This window comes from Solanum verrucosum, unplaced genomic scaffold (genome assembly GCF_900185275.1).
Source record: "Solanum verrucosum unplaced genomic scaffold, falcon-dt-bn FXZP01000133.1, whole genome shotgun sequence".
Lineage (NCBI taxonomy): Eukaryota > Viridiplantae > Streptophyta > Magnoliopsida > Solanales > Solanaceae > Solanum > Solanum verrucosum.
In genome coordinates this window covers 547,112-563,850 of record NW_026020355.1, presented here as the reverse complement: position 1 = coordinate 563,850, position 16,739 = coordinate 547,112, and the positions used below count along the sequence as shown (strand labels likewise).

General features: G+C 32.5%; 1 protein-coding gene across 1 annotated transcript; it reads left to right on the top strand.

Annotated features, from left to right (window-relative positions):
* Positions 1-5,174: 5,174 nt before the first annotated feature.
* Positions 5,175-7,246, top strand: LOC125837669 (serine/threonine-protein kinase RIPK). The gene is made up of 5 exons (XM_049516753.1): positions 5,175-5,615; positions 5,753-5,888; positions 6,093-6,229; positions 6,318-6,441; positions 6,514-7,246. Exons 1-5 carry the CDS (start codon positions 5,232-5,234, stop codon positions 7,032-7,034), a joined length of 1,302 nt encoding a protein of 433 aa, XP_049372710.1. The 5' UTR covers positions 5,175-5,231; the 3' UTR covers positions 7,035-7,246.
* Positions 7,247-16,739: the final 9,493 nt, after the last annotated feature.

Genomic DNA, 16,739 nt, shown 5'->3' with positions numbered 1-16,739 from the left:
TGAACTGCTCGATAATAAACTTAGAATATATTAAAATAACATTCACTGGCCAAAATGGCAACTTAAGTCTCAACCATCAAAACAGGAAATAGAAAGACTTAAAAACTAATATCTCTAACTGTCTGAAGCCTCTAAACAACTGAGATGGACGTCGGGTCAAGACCCACGACATCCTGAAGCAAGGAGGCTCACCAACAAACTCTGAAGCTTAGCTAGAATCAACGATGTGATGGATGTTGATCCTGGTTACCTATGTCTGCATCATAAAAAAAATGCATGCCAAATGGCATCAGTACATTGAATGTACGAGCAAGTGAGAGAAAATCTAAATAAGAATTAAGCTTGAAACGAACTGAAGAAAAAATCTGGTCTAAACTCAACTGAACTCATTTAAATATAAAACAGTATAAACAAATGCAATATAAAGAAAAGCTTTTTAAAACATGCATAACAACTCTGTGTATTTAGAAATACAATAGCAACTTTGTGTGTACGCAAAGATACAATGTAAACTCTGAAATGTATATAAAAATACAAAATACTGTTGTGGGAGTTTCTCTAACCGACAACCATCACGTAAGAGCTATTGTGATGATACAGCGTTTTGCCTCATGCTGCCAGGGCCGTCCTATACCTTGTCAAAGGTATAGAACCTGACTACTAAGTGAATCCACTAGTCTATACTAAAAGCACTATGGAATCATCTAAAAAGTATGACCCTTTTCTACCCATGGTGGCTACATGGTTTATGGGGGATGGGAGTTGTCTGAACTCTCCCCCATATCGGTGCTCAATACTACTCCCAAAATATAATACTAACTCTTATGTTTAAAAACATAACTTCTTTCAGTGGTTTGAAATAATTACTCAAAACTTAGCTCAAAGGCTCCTTTTAGAAATCAAAGTTTCCTTTCTTGCTTAATTGTGAAAGCATTTACTCTTTACTGAAAACTAGCTCAAAGGCTCTTTTGAAATATCAGTTTCCTTTCTTATTTAAATGTGAAAACAATTGAAACTCTTTGGGAATACACAGTCCCTATATACTCTTTGAAGAAATGAACTTCAATCTTTACTATTTACTCAACTCAAAACTCAAGGCTTAAAACAAAGTTAAAACGTTTGAAAAAAACTTTTGGAAAACTCTATGAACTTTTCTTGACTTGACTCTTAACTTCTCTTGACTTGAATCTTAACTTTCCTTGAATTTAATTATGGATTCAAGACTCATGATCTCATGTTATTAATGATTTCATGTTGTTTAGACGTACCTTAGAGTGTAGTAATCAACTAGGAAACATAGGTACGTTTTAAGGGAACTAGAACGGAAAGAAGTGGGAAGAAATAAATGACCTGGAGTCCCTGGCGCTCTGAGTGGCGCGGGGCACTAAACCAAAACTTTAGAGTCTGGCTTGGGGAGAACTTTGTGGGGCGCTCAGAGTGGTTCAGCACCCCACCTTTTTTCTCAGATTTTTTACGAATTCTCTTGGTAGTTTTTCAACTCTAAACCATCTAAACTCAATTGGGTCTCTCCCCAAACACTTAGATTCAACTACATAACCAAAATATGCAAGAATCTACTCAGAACGACATCTAATTTCATGAATCTATCTCAAGAACTTCTCCAAACTTCAACAATCAAGATTTAAACGAAACTTTCAACAATATTCATCAAGAACTCATAAACTTTTCTTTCAAGAACATAGTTACGCTGAATCAAATCATGATTGGCGCGTGGGTGAACTAACCCAACGCTATGTGATCTCACATACCTCGTAGGGATCACCCCTTGACGAAATCCACAAGCAATTCTTCAAGAACTTGGCGATTCCTTGCTTCTTCTCCTCTTTTCTCTTCTCTCAAAATCTTAACTTGGTTTGATAAAGCGTAAACTGAATCCAATCAGTTTAGACCCCAACTTAATTTCCAAAAACGGAATTAATTAATTGGATAGCAAAAAGACCATAATACCCTTCAAAAATCCGATTTTGACTTTCCTTAACTAGACAACCCAACTTCAAATGGGCATATCTCCCTTTTACGAATTCAAAATCGCGCAAACTCAGTGGCGTTGGAAAGATAATTCAAAGATATTCCCTACGGTATCTTGTAGAACACCTAAATCATATTGAGCTAGTAGTTATGGTCGCTTGAATTTGACCTAAAACTCATACTTAACTTAATTTTGTCAAATTTCTAGATTTTTCATTCTTTCCAAAATGACTCTTCCTAATTCTAGCTCTTTCTAGTTGTGGGTGTTACATCTTATTAGGCAGTGAAGGTGGTAATGTTAAGGATCAGGGTCATAATTATATCTCCAAGTTCCATGTTTATTGATTATTTGCATGATATTATGTGGTGGAGTCGGGTCGACCGATGATGCCTACTAGTGCATGTTGTTTGTGCTGATACAACTTTTTCTATGCAACTTGGCATAGTTTGGTTGCATGGTTAGTGATGTTTCGTAAATAAAGACAATGATGATCTCCGACGAGTTCTACTCATCTTCCTTCATGGTGGGAGTTGTGTCTATTAAAATTAAAATCTTGTATTCTCTTAGAAGCTCTTGTACATGCTTAGACTAGTTTCTTGGGGAGGGTTTAGGGTATTTCTTGACAAAAGTATTCTTATTTTGACCAAGTTTGAGTATTTACATATTTAAATAGGGTTTTAGCTTATATTTTTTTCACTTCCGCATTTAATGTCCCGATCTGGGGACAAGGGTTCTCCTATCTAGGTGTTAGAGTAAGTGTCCGCTCGGCTCAGTGGGTTAGGTCGTGACAACGACCAACCACCTCTGTCATCACAACCACCACCATTGTTGAACATTATTGTCAAATATCACACTTACCTTCTCCATCATTATAATTATATACCCATTGCCACCCCCTTGTCTTTGTAGACGCCGCCACCTTTACCACTACTATCAACCACTACCACCACAGTCAGTTTCCACTACTAATAAACTTTGTCACCACAACTAACACCACCATCGGCTACCACCATCCATTATTTGGTCATTACCGCCACCACCACCACCATTCACCACCATTATAACAATCACCACAACGCCAACCACCTAAATCGTCACAACTATCACCGCCATTATTACTAGCCATTAACAACCACTATTATCATTACCACCACCACTACAAATTATCTATACCATCACTATCAATCAGCGTAAGTGTTTTTTTTATTAATTTTTATTTGAATTATTTATTTATTTAAAGATACAAATAAATTATATACATTTAGATATTGAATACTAAACCATTCTATTTATTCAGTGTTCCTAGAGATGATATTTTAATTATTCAGATGTACAGATTCAGACGTCTAAACTTTAATGAAAACAAATGAGACCTTAATTTGAGACAAATGTTTTTTACCTATGTAACACTTATTTTAGAATAGAGGAAATAACACAGTACCACATGCACAAATCAACTAGAATGGCACAAAATAAGGAAAAGAGAAAAGGAGAGGGGTGGAACATTCAATTATAATTTGTAGCTAGATCAGGATAGAGACTTGTTTATGGACTTCTTTTATTTTTTTATCAATTTGGTTAATGCACCTTAATTAAATGAATTGGTAGCATGCAGAGCTTTTGAAGGTATCATTAATGTGATGATTGGAATTTAGAACCATCAGAAATTGTAGTAGAGTTGACATTGAACTTAGATAACATATTTAGGAGGCAACCAAAACCAAAAGATTTGGTAAGGAGGTTTTGATATTTTGGTAGGGAAATTCATTCTCAATTACAACTAAGGGGTGGCTTTTAGGTTTTTAGTTCAGCCAACAAAATGGGGCCAGCTTCTAGAAGTATTCTCCTGTCATTTCTTATTTTCTAATAAAATAAAAATTACGTTATTTAACATAGCTATCATATGTCATAAGATGTCTATCACTGTGACTGCTTGGAAGAGATATATTATACATATATTTCCTTCGAAGGGATTATAATTCAAAAAATAGTTAAAGATTGCTAACAAGTCTTAGAAGACTTAGAATATAATATATCATGATTCAGCTCTTAGAAGCAAGAAAAAACATTTGTCCATATATCATGGTTTTAAAAGAGTATCTCAATTTGAAAGCTTTTCTTCACAATAATAATTTCTCTTGATGCATGCAAAACACATGTGTGGGCTCTATTCATGTCTTCAAAAATAGTACTCTCTCCGTCTCGCTGAGATTATTTATTTTTTTTAGAAATACTGTTACCTCTTGTATTTTTGCACAACCCTTCGAAAAAATCACAACCGACCTTCAGGAGAGTCACAACCCTTCATTTTCTATTCACACCTTTAAAACTCAACAAATACATCCCTAAATTCTCATCAAGTTTAGGAGTATTTTCAGTACTTCTCTTGACTTTTTATTAAGAGTCACATGCTCATATAAGAGTTTGAGACCACTTGTTATGTTTTGTCACAGATCAAGGGTGTATCTAAGTTAAGTTAATCAAGTAGAAGGGTATTTTTAATATTGTCAATATATAGTTCGAAAACAAAACTACTAATTTACCCCTAATTCTCTTTATACAAAATTCATAAAATAGCCATATATAAGCAATGACAGATGGCAAGAATAACCAAACATAATTTCATGTTGGAAAATGTATGTATTATTCATATACTATTAATTTCATATACAAAACGACACATTTTATCAAACTCATAATTTTCCGAAAATCATAGAACTTAAGAAATATTATTTTGCTACACTATATTAATTAATAAAAGAAAAAAGGGGCAGTTGAGAGGACAAAATCAGACTTTAGAAGATATCCGGGAGAGGTTTGAGAAAATTAAATAATTTAAATACCCTTGACAGCAAAGTATGAAGAAATTTTCGAACGTAAAGCAAGAAACTGTTGCATTCCACATGTATATTAAATTGAAAAATAATAATTAACACATAACAAACTATTCTTAATCATGCCATTAAAGTCAAATAGGTGGACAAGTCTGTTTCTCTTGTTAGCTAATACAACGACTAAATACTCTTTTTTAGTGTTGGAATTTTTGAATTGTTTCCAAGTACATTTGATTTAGTACATATTTTAATATAAAGTTTTTATACGTTTACATGGAATAATTCAATAAATGCATCAGTCTATATCAAAGTTCTCTGTATATTAAGGAGTAGTTGGTGATTGATAAATTAGTTATAACAAGGTTGAAAAACTCATTACTTTCATTCGCGTTCTCTAGCTAGTTGTAATGACTGGTGAAAAATTAAGCTGGAAATCAATGATTCCATGTTGTTACAAAGTGGATGATGAGTTTGTAAGATCTAAGAAACAGGTCAAGAAACAAACTTCATTCCAGAGGCTAACACTTTTAGACTTTGATGATCCAAGTTCACCGTTATCGGCTGATGAACTCTCTAATTCATTCATTGGATCAAGCCTTATAAGCTTTACATTTACTGATCTTAGAGAGGTTACACATCATTTTTCTTCTGCTAATTTTCTTGGTGAAGGAGGTTTTGGACCTGTGTACAAGGGATTCGTCGATGACAAGGTTAGACCAGGATTAAAAGCTCAGATTGTGGCTGTTAAGGTGCTGGATACAGAGGGTCTACAAGGTCACAAGGAATGGCTGGTGAGTTATGTTGTTTTTTCGTTCGTGATCTTTTGTGTTTGTGGAGCGATATGGACTGTGAGTTAGGATTGAGATGTGATAATTGTTGTTATTATATATATATATACTTGGTTGAAATTAGTGAGTTTATTATGTAGACAGAGATAATATTCCTGGGGCAATTGAGGCATCCACATCTGGTAAAATTGATTGGATACTGCTGGGAGGATGATAATAGACTTTTAGTCTATGAATTCTTACCAAGAGGAAGCTTGGAGAATCAACTTTTTGGAAGTAAGTTTCCATATACATTCATGTGAATTTTGTGCATATATAAGGCTATCGCGAAATTGGATATAAAATTGATTCTGTTTTTTACATCATCTAAGTAGTAGTAGTATATACATATATGATTTTTAGCACTCAGAGAACCTGAAACCGAGTCGAGCCTTGATATATCTAGTTGTCAATCATGTTTGTATTTGTGGCATTATGCAGAGTTTTCGATCACATTATCGTGGTCAACAAGGATGAAGATAGCATTGGGAGCAGCAAAAGGTCTCGCGTTCCTCCATGAAGGAGACAAACCAGTCATATACAGGGATTTTAAGGCCTCAAACATCTTAATAGATTCGGTAAGCACCTCGATGATCTCTTGCTGTTTTTATACTGTAAGAAATGAAAAATAAACAGACACTTGAAACATGATCATCTGTGTTGTAGGATTACACTGCTAAACTTTCTGATTTTGGACTAGCAAAGGATGGGCCAGAAGGGGATGATACTCATGTTTCCACACGAATAATGGGAACACATGGCTATGCAGCCCCTGAATACATCATGACAGGTAAATTAACTCTTTGATTCAATAGAAAAATGGTATACTTGTGATTAGCTAATTCATTGCTATGATTTCCAGGTCATTTGACGACAATGAGTGATGTATACAGCTTTGGAGTAGTTCTGTTGGAACTGCTGACAGGTAAAAGGTCTTTGGATAAGTCGAGAAGAGAAGGTGAACATAATTTAGTTGAATGGTTAAGGCCTTATCTAAGAGATCCAAAGAGAGTTGCTCGTGTGATGGATCGAAGACTTGAAGATGAATACCCTATGAAAGGGGCACAAACTGCAGCATTAGTAGCATACAAATGCTTAAATCATTATCCTAAGCCTAGGCCTACAATGGATGATGTTGTCAAGATTCTCGAAACTCTTCAAGATGAAAACAACAACAACATCGACACTTCAATCAGTGGTCCAATGATAACAATGACATTGAGTAGTGATTTTAGCAGTGGAAGTGAGCAAAATGAGGATGCTGCAGCACCAGAAAGGAATAGAAATAATGAGAGAAATCAAGGTTATGGCTGGAGACATCGACTCAATAGACAGCGAATGGTGGCATCTTACTCAGATACAGCTCTCTATCGAAGACATTGACATGGTAAAGGCATTGCAGCGAACAATATAAGTAATTGCACTTCAATTTATAGATGCTACTAAATATTAATGCAGTAAGCAGAGTATATTGAAGGTATAAACAGCATACTAGTTTCCTGTTAAGGTATAAAAATGTAACATGATTTTCTCTTCTTCTTCAGTTGTTAGATATGAAATTGAAAAAAAAAAACCAAGACTAAGCCAATTCTATTGTAAGGTTTGAAATAGACATGTCATTTCATACCTAGCTAGACACTTAACACCGACACTGTGACCTATGGATCAATAAAGTCGGTGACACAATAGGAGATCAACACCTAATTTTTGGTGGTTCAATATGTTATTCCATTCTGTGTTGATGAGAGGTAACTGATTAACATTCATATATCAAAATCTGCTTAGACACTGGTGTTATTAAAAAAAAATATGGTTGATTAATAAATGGAGAGGACTTTATTTGTTTAAGTGGAGTTGGTAAGAAACTCAACAATTAAAAGCAACAACGTGACGGCATCAACCTGAAAAATGCAACATATAAAGCAATAAAAACTTTCATTTGTACAGTAGGAACATAGAAATTCACACCTTTTCTGTTGAATGAAAGGAACACTTCTCCTTCTCTGATAGTTCCTCCGTCCATATTAGATGGACACTTTCTATTTTACATTTTCATTAAGAAATCATTAATAGATTGATCAACTTTACTATTTTGTCCTTTGTTTATAATAATTTGCCTCTTCAAAATAGAAATTCTTATATCTGCAAAATCTGCTTAAACTTCTAAAGATCCTATTAGTTGTTGGGGTAAAATGAGAAAAAATTAACTGATTTTATTCTTATTTAGTAGGGATAATTGATAAGGTACAAGTACCTCTTAGACTATGACCGAAATTTCAGAGATACACCTTAGCTAAACTAAGGCCCTATTACCCCCGAACCCTTTTTTTTGGTAATTTTGTACACCTTTTTGGCTTACGTGGCATCTAAACATCTCCCACACACCTCAACTGTGTGGAGTCGCGGAGTGTACTACGTAAACCAAAAGGTGTATAAAAAAATGAGTTCAAGGGTAATAGGACCTTAGTTTAGTTAAGGTGTGTCTCTGAAATTTCAGTCATAGTCTAGGAGTACTTATACCTTATTCTTATTTAGTAAGTGATCAAGTAATATGAGACAAATATTTTTAGTAAAATGTCTATCTAATATGGGACGGAGAGAGTAATTAATATGATAGGTAAAACTAGACTATTAAAGATAGGTAAAGTAAAGGGAAAATTAAAGGCCATGTCCATTTAGTGATCTAATTAGTCACTATTTTTAGCTCAACCATCCACTTCTTACGTATATGTACCTTTTGATAATCTAGTTTACAACTTTTAGCTCCTTTTAATAATTTAGTCACTATTTTTAGCTCAATACTTTGCCCCTATTTTTTCCCTATTTTTAGCCAGTTGTTTCTTCTAAATTTAGTTATCACCTACTGCACAATTAATGATATTTCCTCCATATGTTTGACTGCCATGTAGTCTAAACTTATATTAGTTGAGCAACTTTTATTTATTGCAGACACGTTCGGAATAAAATAATTAAAATAATTTTTTTATTGACTTTAACAATTATTCAATAAAGAAAACATCACATATCGTAGTTAGAATGAATATATACTATTCACATTGTATTTTCATGACAGCAATATTAATTAATTAGACTGCAAAGTTGAAGTTCTTTTGTTTGCCCAAATAAATTTGTTGTCCCATTAATTAATATTAGAACTAGTGAATTTGTCCGCATTTTGCGTAAACTACATCAAAAATGATCTTTAGCGGTAATTATTAACGACAATAGGTTAATTGTCGCTAAAAACATATGTTTAACGACATTTAGCACGCTTTGTAAATGTCCCTAAAGCCTATAGTGACTGGATCAAATTATGGCAATTAACTAATGGCGGTAAAGGTTTTATCACTTTGTTAATGTGTATATTTATTACTGCTAAAAGCTATTTTTGTTGTAGTGACAGTTATAAAAGACGATAAGATGTATATATATAATATTTGGTTAGTTAATTGACTTCCAACAAAGTCATAAGTTACTATTTTAAATCAAAAGAAATTATAAACTTACGACAAACAAAAAATTATACAAAATATAAAATAAAGAGAAATCAGAGAGAACATAAAAATATAAACAAATAATGGAATATCATTCATACGACCTTAATCATTAAAAAATATGAAATCAACGTACAATCTTCTGAGCACTTGCCAACATCCATTCCCTCAAGCTGATCATCATTCAATAGTCTTCATTTTATTGTTCAAGTCAAACTAAAACATGAATATAACAAGTACTGGAAACATAATGTAGCACCCCCAAAAAATTTAAGCTAAGACCCGAATGATTCTTCGTATGTGTATAAACCCATACCGGATGATTCCTGGTTGTGCATAGGTGCTAAGCTTAATTCTTTAGTGTGGTAAGAGTATTGGAGAAGAATTAAGGTCATAGAAATCCTATAGCACAAAGTTGAGTTGAAAGTTTCCTTGTTGATTGAATTTTGATACAATAGTTATGTGTCTTATTACCTATCAAATTATAGGTCTTTGAGTCTTATTTCCAATGTCACTAATTATTTGAAAATCAAATCCTGGAGTAAAACGTTATGGCGTTTTATTAGAGACACTCTAGTCTAGGAATTGTGTTCCATGTTTCACGAATTGGAAACTACTTGTCGTGCAAGCATTTACGGGTTGTGGCACATACTCGTGGAATTGAATCAGAGACTTGTAATTTTCACCTCAGCTTCACGGAAGCAATCCACGAGTTTGTGGATCACTCCACTGGTCGTAGAAGGCCCGTTGACCATGTATACCACTCGTATATCATGTTTATTATTTGTATATTAAATATTTCAGATTTCATAAAAGTGTTATTTGAGTTTCTTTTCTCACTTTTCACCTCTTCGTTGACCCAACATCCCCCAGGAGATCTCTTCAACCACGCCAAGTCTTATAAGTATTTTTCATGAGCTTTCAACATAGATTCTAGAAGTTTTTACAAGATTCTAACATCAAATCCTTTTATATCTCTAGTGAAATCAATAACTCAATTCTAGGGCTCAAAAATTGAATTTTTTAGCAAGTCCATCAAGAATTCTTCCTTCCAAATCAAGATAATCATACTCTCACAATTTACTAGTGATTCTAACATATTATATGTATCCTAAGCAAGAATATACTATCAAAACATAGGATTTTCAAGAAACAAATCCAAAAATTTCAAGAAAGCATTTCTTAATTGTTCTTCATCAAGTTAGGATTTCTCTTCAAGATTTGTGGAACATTAAGTTATGTTGGGATATCATAGTGAGGAATTAAGTTCTTCCTCATGCCCTACATCTATAATTTAACTTAGCAAGATCAAAACTAGAGTTTTTACCCCAAAGTTTAATATGTTCGAAATTCTCTCTATATTCCTATTGTTGGTTCTTGATATCATTATAGAGATTTCAATACTTCATATTATTAATGATCTTTGATTGTTGTTCATGATTAATATACCACACAAACTTTTTATAGTTAAGAGTAAATGAAAGCCATGACATACTGTTTCTTATACATTATTTTCATGCGTAAAGTAAATTCTAAGCCTTAAATAGTGTTTTAGAAAAAGTTTCAAGAAAGCATGAATTGCTTGAAGTGCATTATTCTCAAAAATAAAAGCACAGTTAGTTTTAAAGAAATCATATCTTAGTTTTGAGAAAGTACAATTAATTTTTCATAAAAACATAGTCTTTTAAAGTAAATTTATTATAATTATAAAGAAGCATTTTTAGTATTAATTCAAGATGAAGATTTTCAGTTTTTCCCTTAAAATGGGATATCTTTACAATTATTGAGCATAGTGTATATTTATGAGAATAGTATTGAGCACAGTGCAAATGTTAGTTTACATAAGACCATCTCCAACCCCACTCTATTTTACTCTCCATTCTCTATATTTGGAGAGTAAAATAGAGAAAGGGCTCTCCAATCACCCTCTAAATTACTCTCTACTCTCCATTTATAGAGAGGTGAATAGTAGTTCTCCAAATTTGGAGAACTACTATTCACCTCTCTATTTCACTTTTTCATTATTTTATTATTATTTTCTATTATTTTGTAGTTAACATATTATTTTTCATATAGACCATTAATTATATCTCTAATATTAGTAATTCATTTTAAATGTAATATAACATTTTTTAAAAATATATTATTTAATATATACTATTTTCATCCCAAATTAATAATGTTTCAATTTTTTTTAATTTTCGTCACTTTAATATAGATTGATATCATTATTATTTTCACTATGAAGAATGCACAAAATTAAAATGATAAGATGAAAATTTTAATTTAAAAAACAATACATGACATAATAATTTAAATACAAGATAACTATACATAACATAATAATTTTATCACAACGATAATTTAGTAATCCGGTAGATCATTTTTCAGATTTAACAATATTCGGAAAAAAATAGTGTATGATCTACATAATTAGTGTAGTTGTGATTGCGGTTGTGTTTGTTGATTTCTTTTTTCAATTATTCGTAGTTGTTCTTGTTGAATGAAAATCTCCGATTTGAACAATCTTTAGCTAGACATAAAATGATTAAGGATAAAAATGTTCATTTTGAACTCCGTAATGCATTAATAGAGCATTTATGAGAGCAATGTAATAATCTTGAAAGTAGAGTATTTATGTAATTATATTTCACTAATAATTTCACTTTTATTTGAATTGTCCATTAATTTGTATATTATTTAATATTAACTTGCAATTTATGTTATTTATAAATTTAAGGAAAAATATAATTTTATATTAAGTAATGAATTTGAAAAAATAAATTTTTATATTACATAAATATTATATAAAGTGATTATTTGGAAAAAAGGAAATAAAGGATGTGTATCATGAAATAAAAAATAATAATGAAATAGAAATAATAATATAATATTGAGGAGAGAGAAAAAAATTCTTTTTTAGAGAGTAAAATAGAGAATTGGGTTGGAGTTGGTTGTCTGAAAAAATAGAAAACTTTATAGTTGGAGAGTAAAATAGAGATTAGGGTTAGAGATGCCCTAAAGGAGTAAAAGATGACAAGCATTGGTGTGACGGTTATGAATAGTTATGATAAATTGCTTTAACACTTTGACATTCAAATTCAAACTTTTGAAAAGATTATCATTGTTGAAGCAACATAATTTGTACAACGTTGAAAACTGCTACGGAAAAATGGATCAAAGGTGTAAGTCTTATCAGATACAAAAAATATAGTGGATATGGTACTAAAAATGAATATAGTTTCGTAGGAGATAAATACTACTTGTAAAGATATTTAGAAGCTTATGAGGTTCCTTGAAGTGGTCGATATGGTGCATACTCCTAGATCTTGGATAGTACTTCTTCTATCTCATTTTATGTGGCGTCTTTGACTTGACATAGTGTTTAAGAAAAAAGATACTCTTGATATTTGTGGTCCTAAGAAATACTTAGATATTTGTGTGGTTGTAAATCATTTCAGTAAAGATAAAAGGAGAATTTAAAGTTAAATTGTTTCTAATTATAGTAAGGTGACATTCTTTTTGGGACGGACAAAAAAAAAGGGTACCATATAAAATGGGACTAGTACACCCTGAAAATTTCTAAGTTAAAATTCGAATTATTCTTCATTTACGTATAAGATCGTGTTGGGTAATTCTTAAACTATACTTAGGTGTTAAGGTAAATTCTTTAGTGTGAGAATAAATTTGGAGATGAATTAAGGTCACAAGAAACCCCTAACACAAAGTTGAGTTGAAAGTTTCCTTATCGATTAAGTTTTGATATAAGATTCTACTTAGGTCAACTTCAAACGATCATATCTCTCAGCTCATAATGAATTAGGTGGCTCATGACCTATCAAATTAAAGGTCTATGAGTCCTTTTTCCAACGCCGCCAAATTTGCCTCATTCTAAGTTTGGAGTAAAAGGTTATACTTGTTTTAGTAAAGCCCTGTCATGTAGTTGATGTTCTACCACTTGACCAACGGAGGGTAGAAATTTCGACGAATGGTAGACTATTCCGTGAAGGCTTGCTGCATTTTTTTTCAAACAACTTTCTACACACGTTCTAGGATTATTTTGATCCTTTCCCAAGCTTTTAACCCTATTCTAAGCTGTTTTTGAGTGTTTTAACTGAGTATATCATTCAACTAACTAGTTTTCCTCTCAAAATCATCAATCTAAACATTCAAGTATTTAGAAATTCTCTTTAAACTTACCTAGGGTTCTCTTCCTCATCAAGAACTCTAAAACATTCAAGTAAAAAATTCAAGATACAAAGAGAAGCCTTCAACCCAAGGTTTTCCAAAATTCTTCCACTCTAGAAACTCCATAAAAGAATTTATTTTATCAAGATCAAGCACCAAGATTCCAAGACCAAAGATTTCATCCAAGAAAGGTAGTGTTCTTACTCGAGCTCAAGAAAAATCAAGCCTCCGTCAAAGTTTTCGATCTAATAGCTTCATAATCATATATGTAAGACTATCATAGTGTTGGACTAGTTCGTCCTCACGCCCTACGTCTACTTTCTAGCAGTAAAAGAGTAATCTAGGGTTCTATCCTTAGTTTTGAGTATTCTTGAGATGAATTTGATGTTGAGTTCTGAGTTCTAAAATTCTGATTTCGAATTTCTATTCCTAATTGTTGAGTTGTTGTATATCATGTATTGAGATCTTGAGTTTATTGTTCATGTCTATTTTCCAGCATGAACCTTATTATTGAGTTATTTATTTAGAAATCCTTTTAACCAATCATTGTCTTAAATTAATTTCTGAGAAAATAAAGAAGAGTTTTGGGTAGAGTTTGAAGAGATGCTTAGAGAGAGAGTATAAGGGAAGTAAGTATTTCCCAAATATATCATTTTTTAAAGTGAGAAAAGAGAAACTTTGATATCTAAATGAGTTTATGAGTTCAGAGATATTTGAAAGCATTACCTCTTTTAAGAGGATCTTTTGAGTAATTACCTCAAATTGAGAAAGAGAATGTTTTTAAACATTGAACATGAGTATATATTTATTGGGAGTAGTATTGAGAACGTAGCTCATAGTGATGGTCTTCGGTTAGAGAATCTCCCAAATAGAGTTAAAATTGTATTTTTATTATATCACTAATATGTTGAGTTCAGAGATGAGTGAGTATTTTTGTAAAGTTTTAATGATTTCACTCTTTTATTTCTTTACATTCAGTTGAGTATATATTAATATCTATTGCAGTCCTTTCATTCAGTTATTTTTAATTCAACTATATTACATACTTATACGTTCAACATAGTGATGTCATTCAACTTGCATCTTTTAATGATGCAGATACATGCACTTAGAATCCTCAACAAAAGTCCATTGAGATCACTTTATCTGCTCGTTAGCTTTTGAGTGAGACCTCTTTGCTTCCGGAGGACTCCAATTTTGTGAATTATTAGTATTAGTTTTTGAGAAGTCGTGTGTCTTGTCCCGACATTCATCTTTATACAGTTTAGGCTTCATAAATTAACAATTTTAGAGAGTCTCTCAGTGTCAGAGGTTTCCTTCAAAACTTATATTTAATACTTAGTATATTTAGAGAGTTTTGAGATTTAATACACTGTTGATTTAACATTTCTTTCAGTTCGATGAACCAAGTTTCTATTTCGTTATTCTATAAAGTTGCTGGAATTTCTACTTTTTCTAGTGAAATTATAATTGTTGCTATCACATTATTTAACTCTTTGAAATTTTTTATGCATTAATATAACTGTATTGTTGGTTGCCAAATTTTCACGGTCCGATACTACACCTTAAAATGTACTAATGTGCTTAGAATCATAAGTGATCCAAAACTAACCATTGATACTGACACAAGTCATAAGAAACTAAATCTAAATATGTATAAGAGCTAGAAACGACTTAACGAAAGCATAGTTATGGAATAAACTAGTTCAATACATTTACTAAATAAAAGTTTATTTATAACAACTGTAATCTGAAAAGAATCTACAACTATGTAGACTGAATACAACAACTTTAACCGACTGCCAATGAAGCCTCTACTAATATTGAATATAGGTAGTTGAGACATGTCCCCCTGTTTTCCTTAATCAATACATATGAGCAGAAATAAAATACTGATTGACTTGAGTCCTTGAATAAATAGAACTCATCACTTGCTGGCTGGAAGCTGTGATATATTTGACTAGGATCCTGATAATAAGCACCTGAATCTACATCACATGAAAAGTGTAGTTAGAAGAGGTATGTAATTAGTATTTTGAATGTACTGAGTATGTGAAATATGCACTATATTTATAAAGTTGAGCATGATGTATCTGAGATGTTAAACTGAAAGAAATCTAATATCTAGTATATAAACATGCAATTGATCAATACTATTGAATAAACTGAATACAAGGTCATACAATAGAATAAACTGAATATAAGGTTATACAATATCTAAATCTGAATAGTAGGAGATAGTAATAATTGACATACTCTATTTGAACTAAATAAAGTTCAGTTTATACCTCAACTAGAAGGGCGCTCTGTATCTTGTCAAGAGTAAGAATACTGATGACGTAAATCTACTAAACTAATGTCCAAAAGGATTAAGGTGTCCAACTGATATACCGTGAGTTTACAGTATTTCTAATACATTTCACTTACAAGTTGTGTGTGTCTAGGGCCTTTTTATATTGGTTTTTATGTGTTTTTATCATGTTTTGTAGGAAAGATGTTCAGGCGCGGAAGTATAGAGACAACTGAAAGAAATGCAGAAACAGGGCATTCATGGAGGTGATCTACGGACCGTAGGTCCATTCACGGTCCGTAGGTGATAACCGTAGATCAGCAGGCATGATATTGAGGACAAATCAGGGAAATCTGACCAAGTGTGGAACCACGGTGTCCATTGACGGTTCGTAGATTGATCTACGGACCGTACTGTTGATCCGTAGAGTGATACTGCGAGGATTCCAGTACCTGATCTTTGAAGGTTCTAAGTGTGGAGCTACGGAGGGGATTGACGGACCGTAGATCGATCTACGGTCCGTACTGCTAGTCCGTCGTTTGCTTCAGAGAAGCTAATTTTTGGAAGCGAAAATATTTTCTAAGTCCTGGCTGACGGAAGGGACTTACGGACCGTAGATCCATCGACGGTTCGTAAGTCAGTCTCGTGGATTGAAAACGCGTACCTGAACAAACTTTCCTTAATTTGTTTCCCTTTTAATTTAGGATTTGTTTTCAATAAATAGGGCATGTAAACCTCGTTTTTGGGGGTTAGACATTATTATTCTAGTTTTACTTTGTGACTTTGGGAGATTAAGTTGCAACCCTAGCAATTATTGATTTCCTACAGTCGTTTTGAAGATTTTGGCTTTGCAATTCAAGTTGAAACTCTGGGTTTATTATTATCGTTACGTAAGTTCATGATTTCTTCATCTAATATTATGAATTGTGTTCTTGCTAATATGGGTAACTAAATCCACAACTAGGGTTGTGGGAACTATGAGCGATTAACAAAGTATGAATAATAAATAAGTAATTCTTGAATAGTGTTTTGCATGCATTGATAATTCTTTTGTTTAAAAGTCTTTTTAACGAGTGCACGCGTTAGAACTCGCCTTGTTGCTACTTGCCCGAATCA

Excerpts from the sequence above, each read along its gene's own strand:
- LOC125837669 (XM_049516753.1), top strand. The coding sequence starts at position 5,232 with ATGACTGGTGAAAAATTAAGCTGGAAATCAATGATTCCATGTTGTTAC. Across the intron at positions 5,616-5,752 it reads AAGGTCACAAGGAATGGCTG|ACAGAGATAATATTCCTGGG; the intron begins GTGAGTTATGTT and ends TTTATTATGTAG. Across the intron at positions 5,889-6,092 it reads GGAGAATCAACTTTTTGGAA|AGTTTTCGATCACATTATCG; the intron begins GTAAGTTTCCAT and ends GGCATTATGCAG.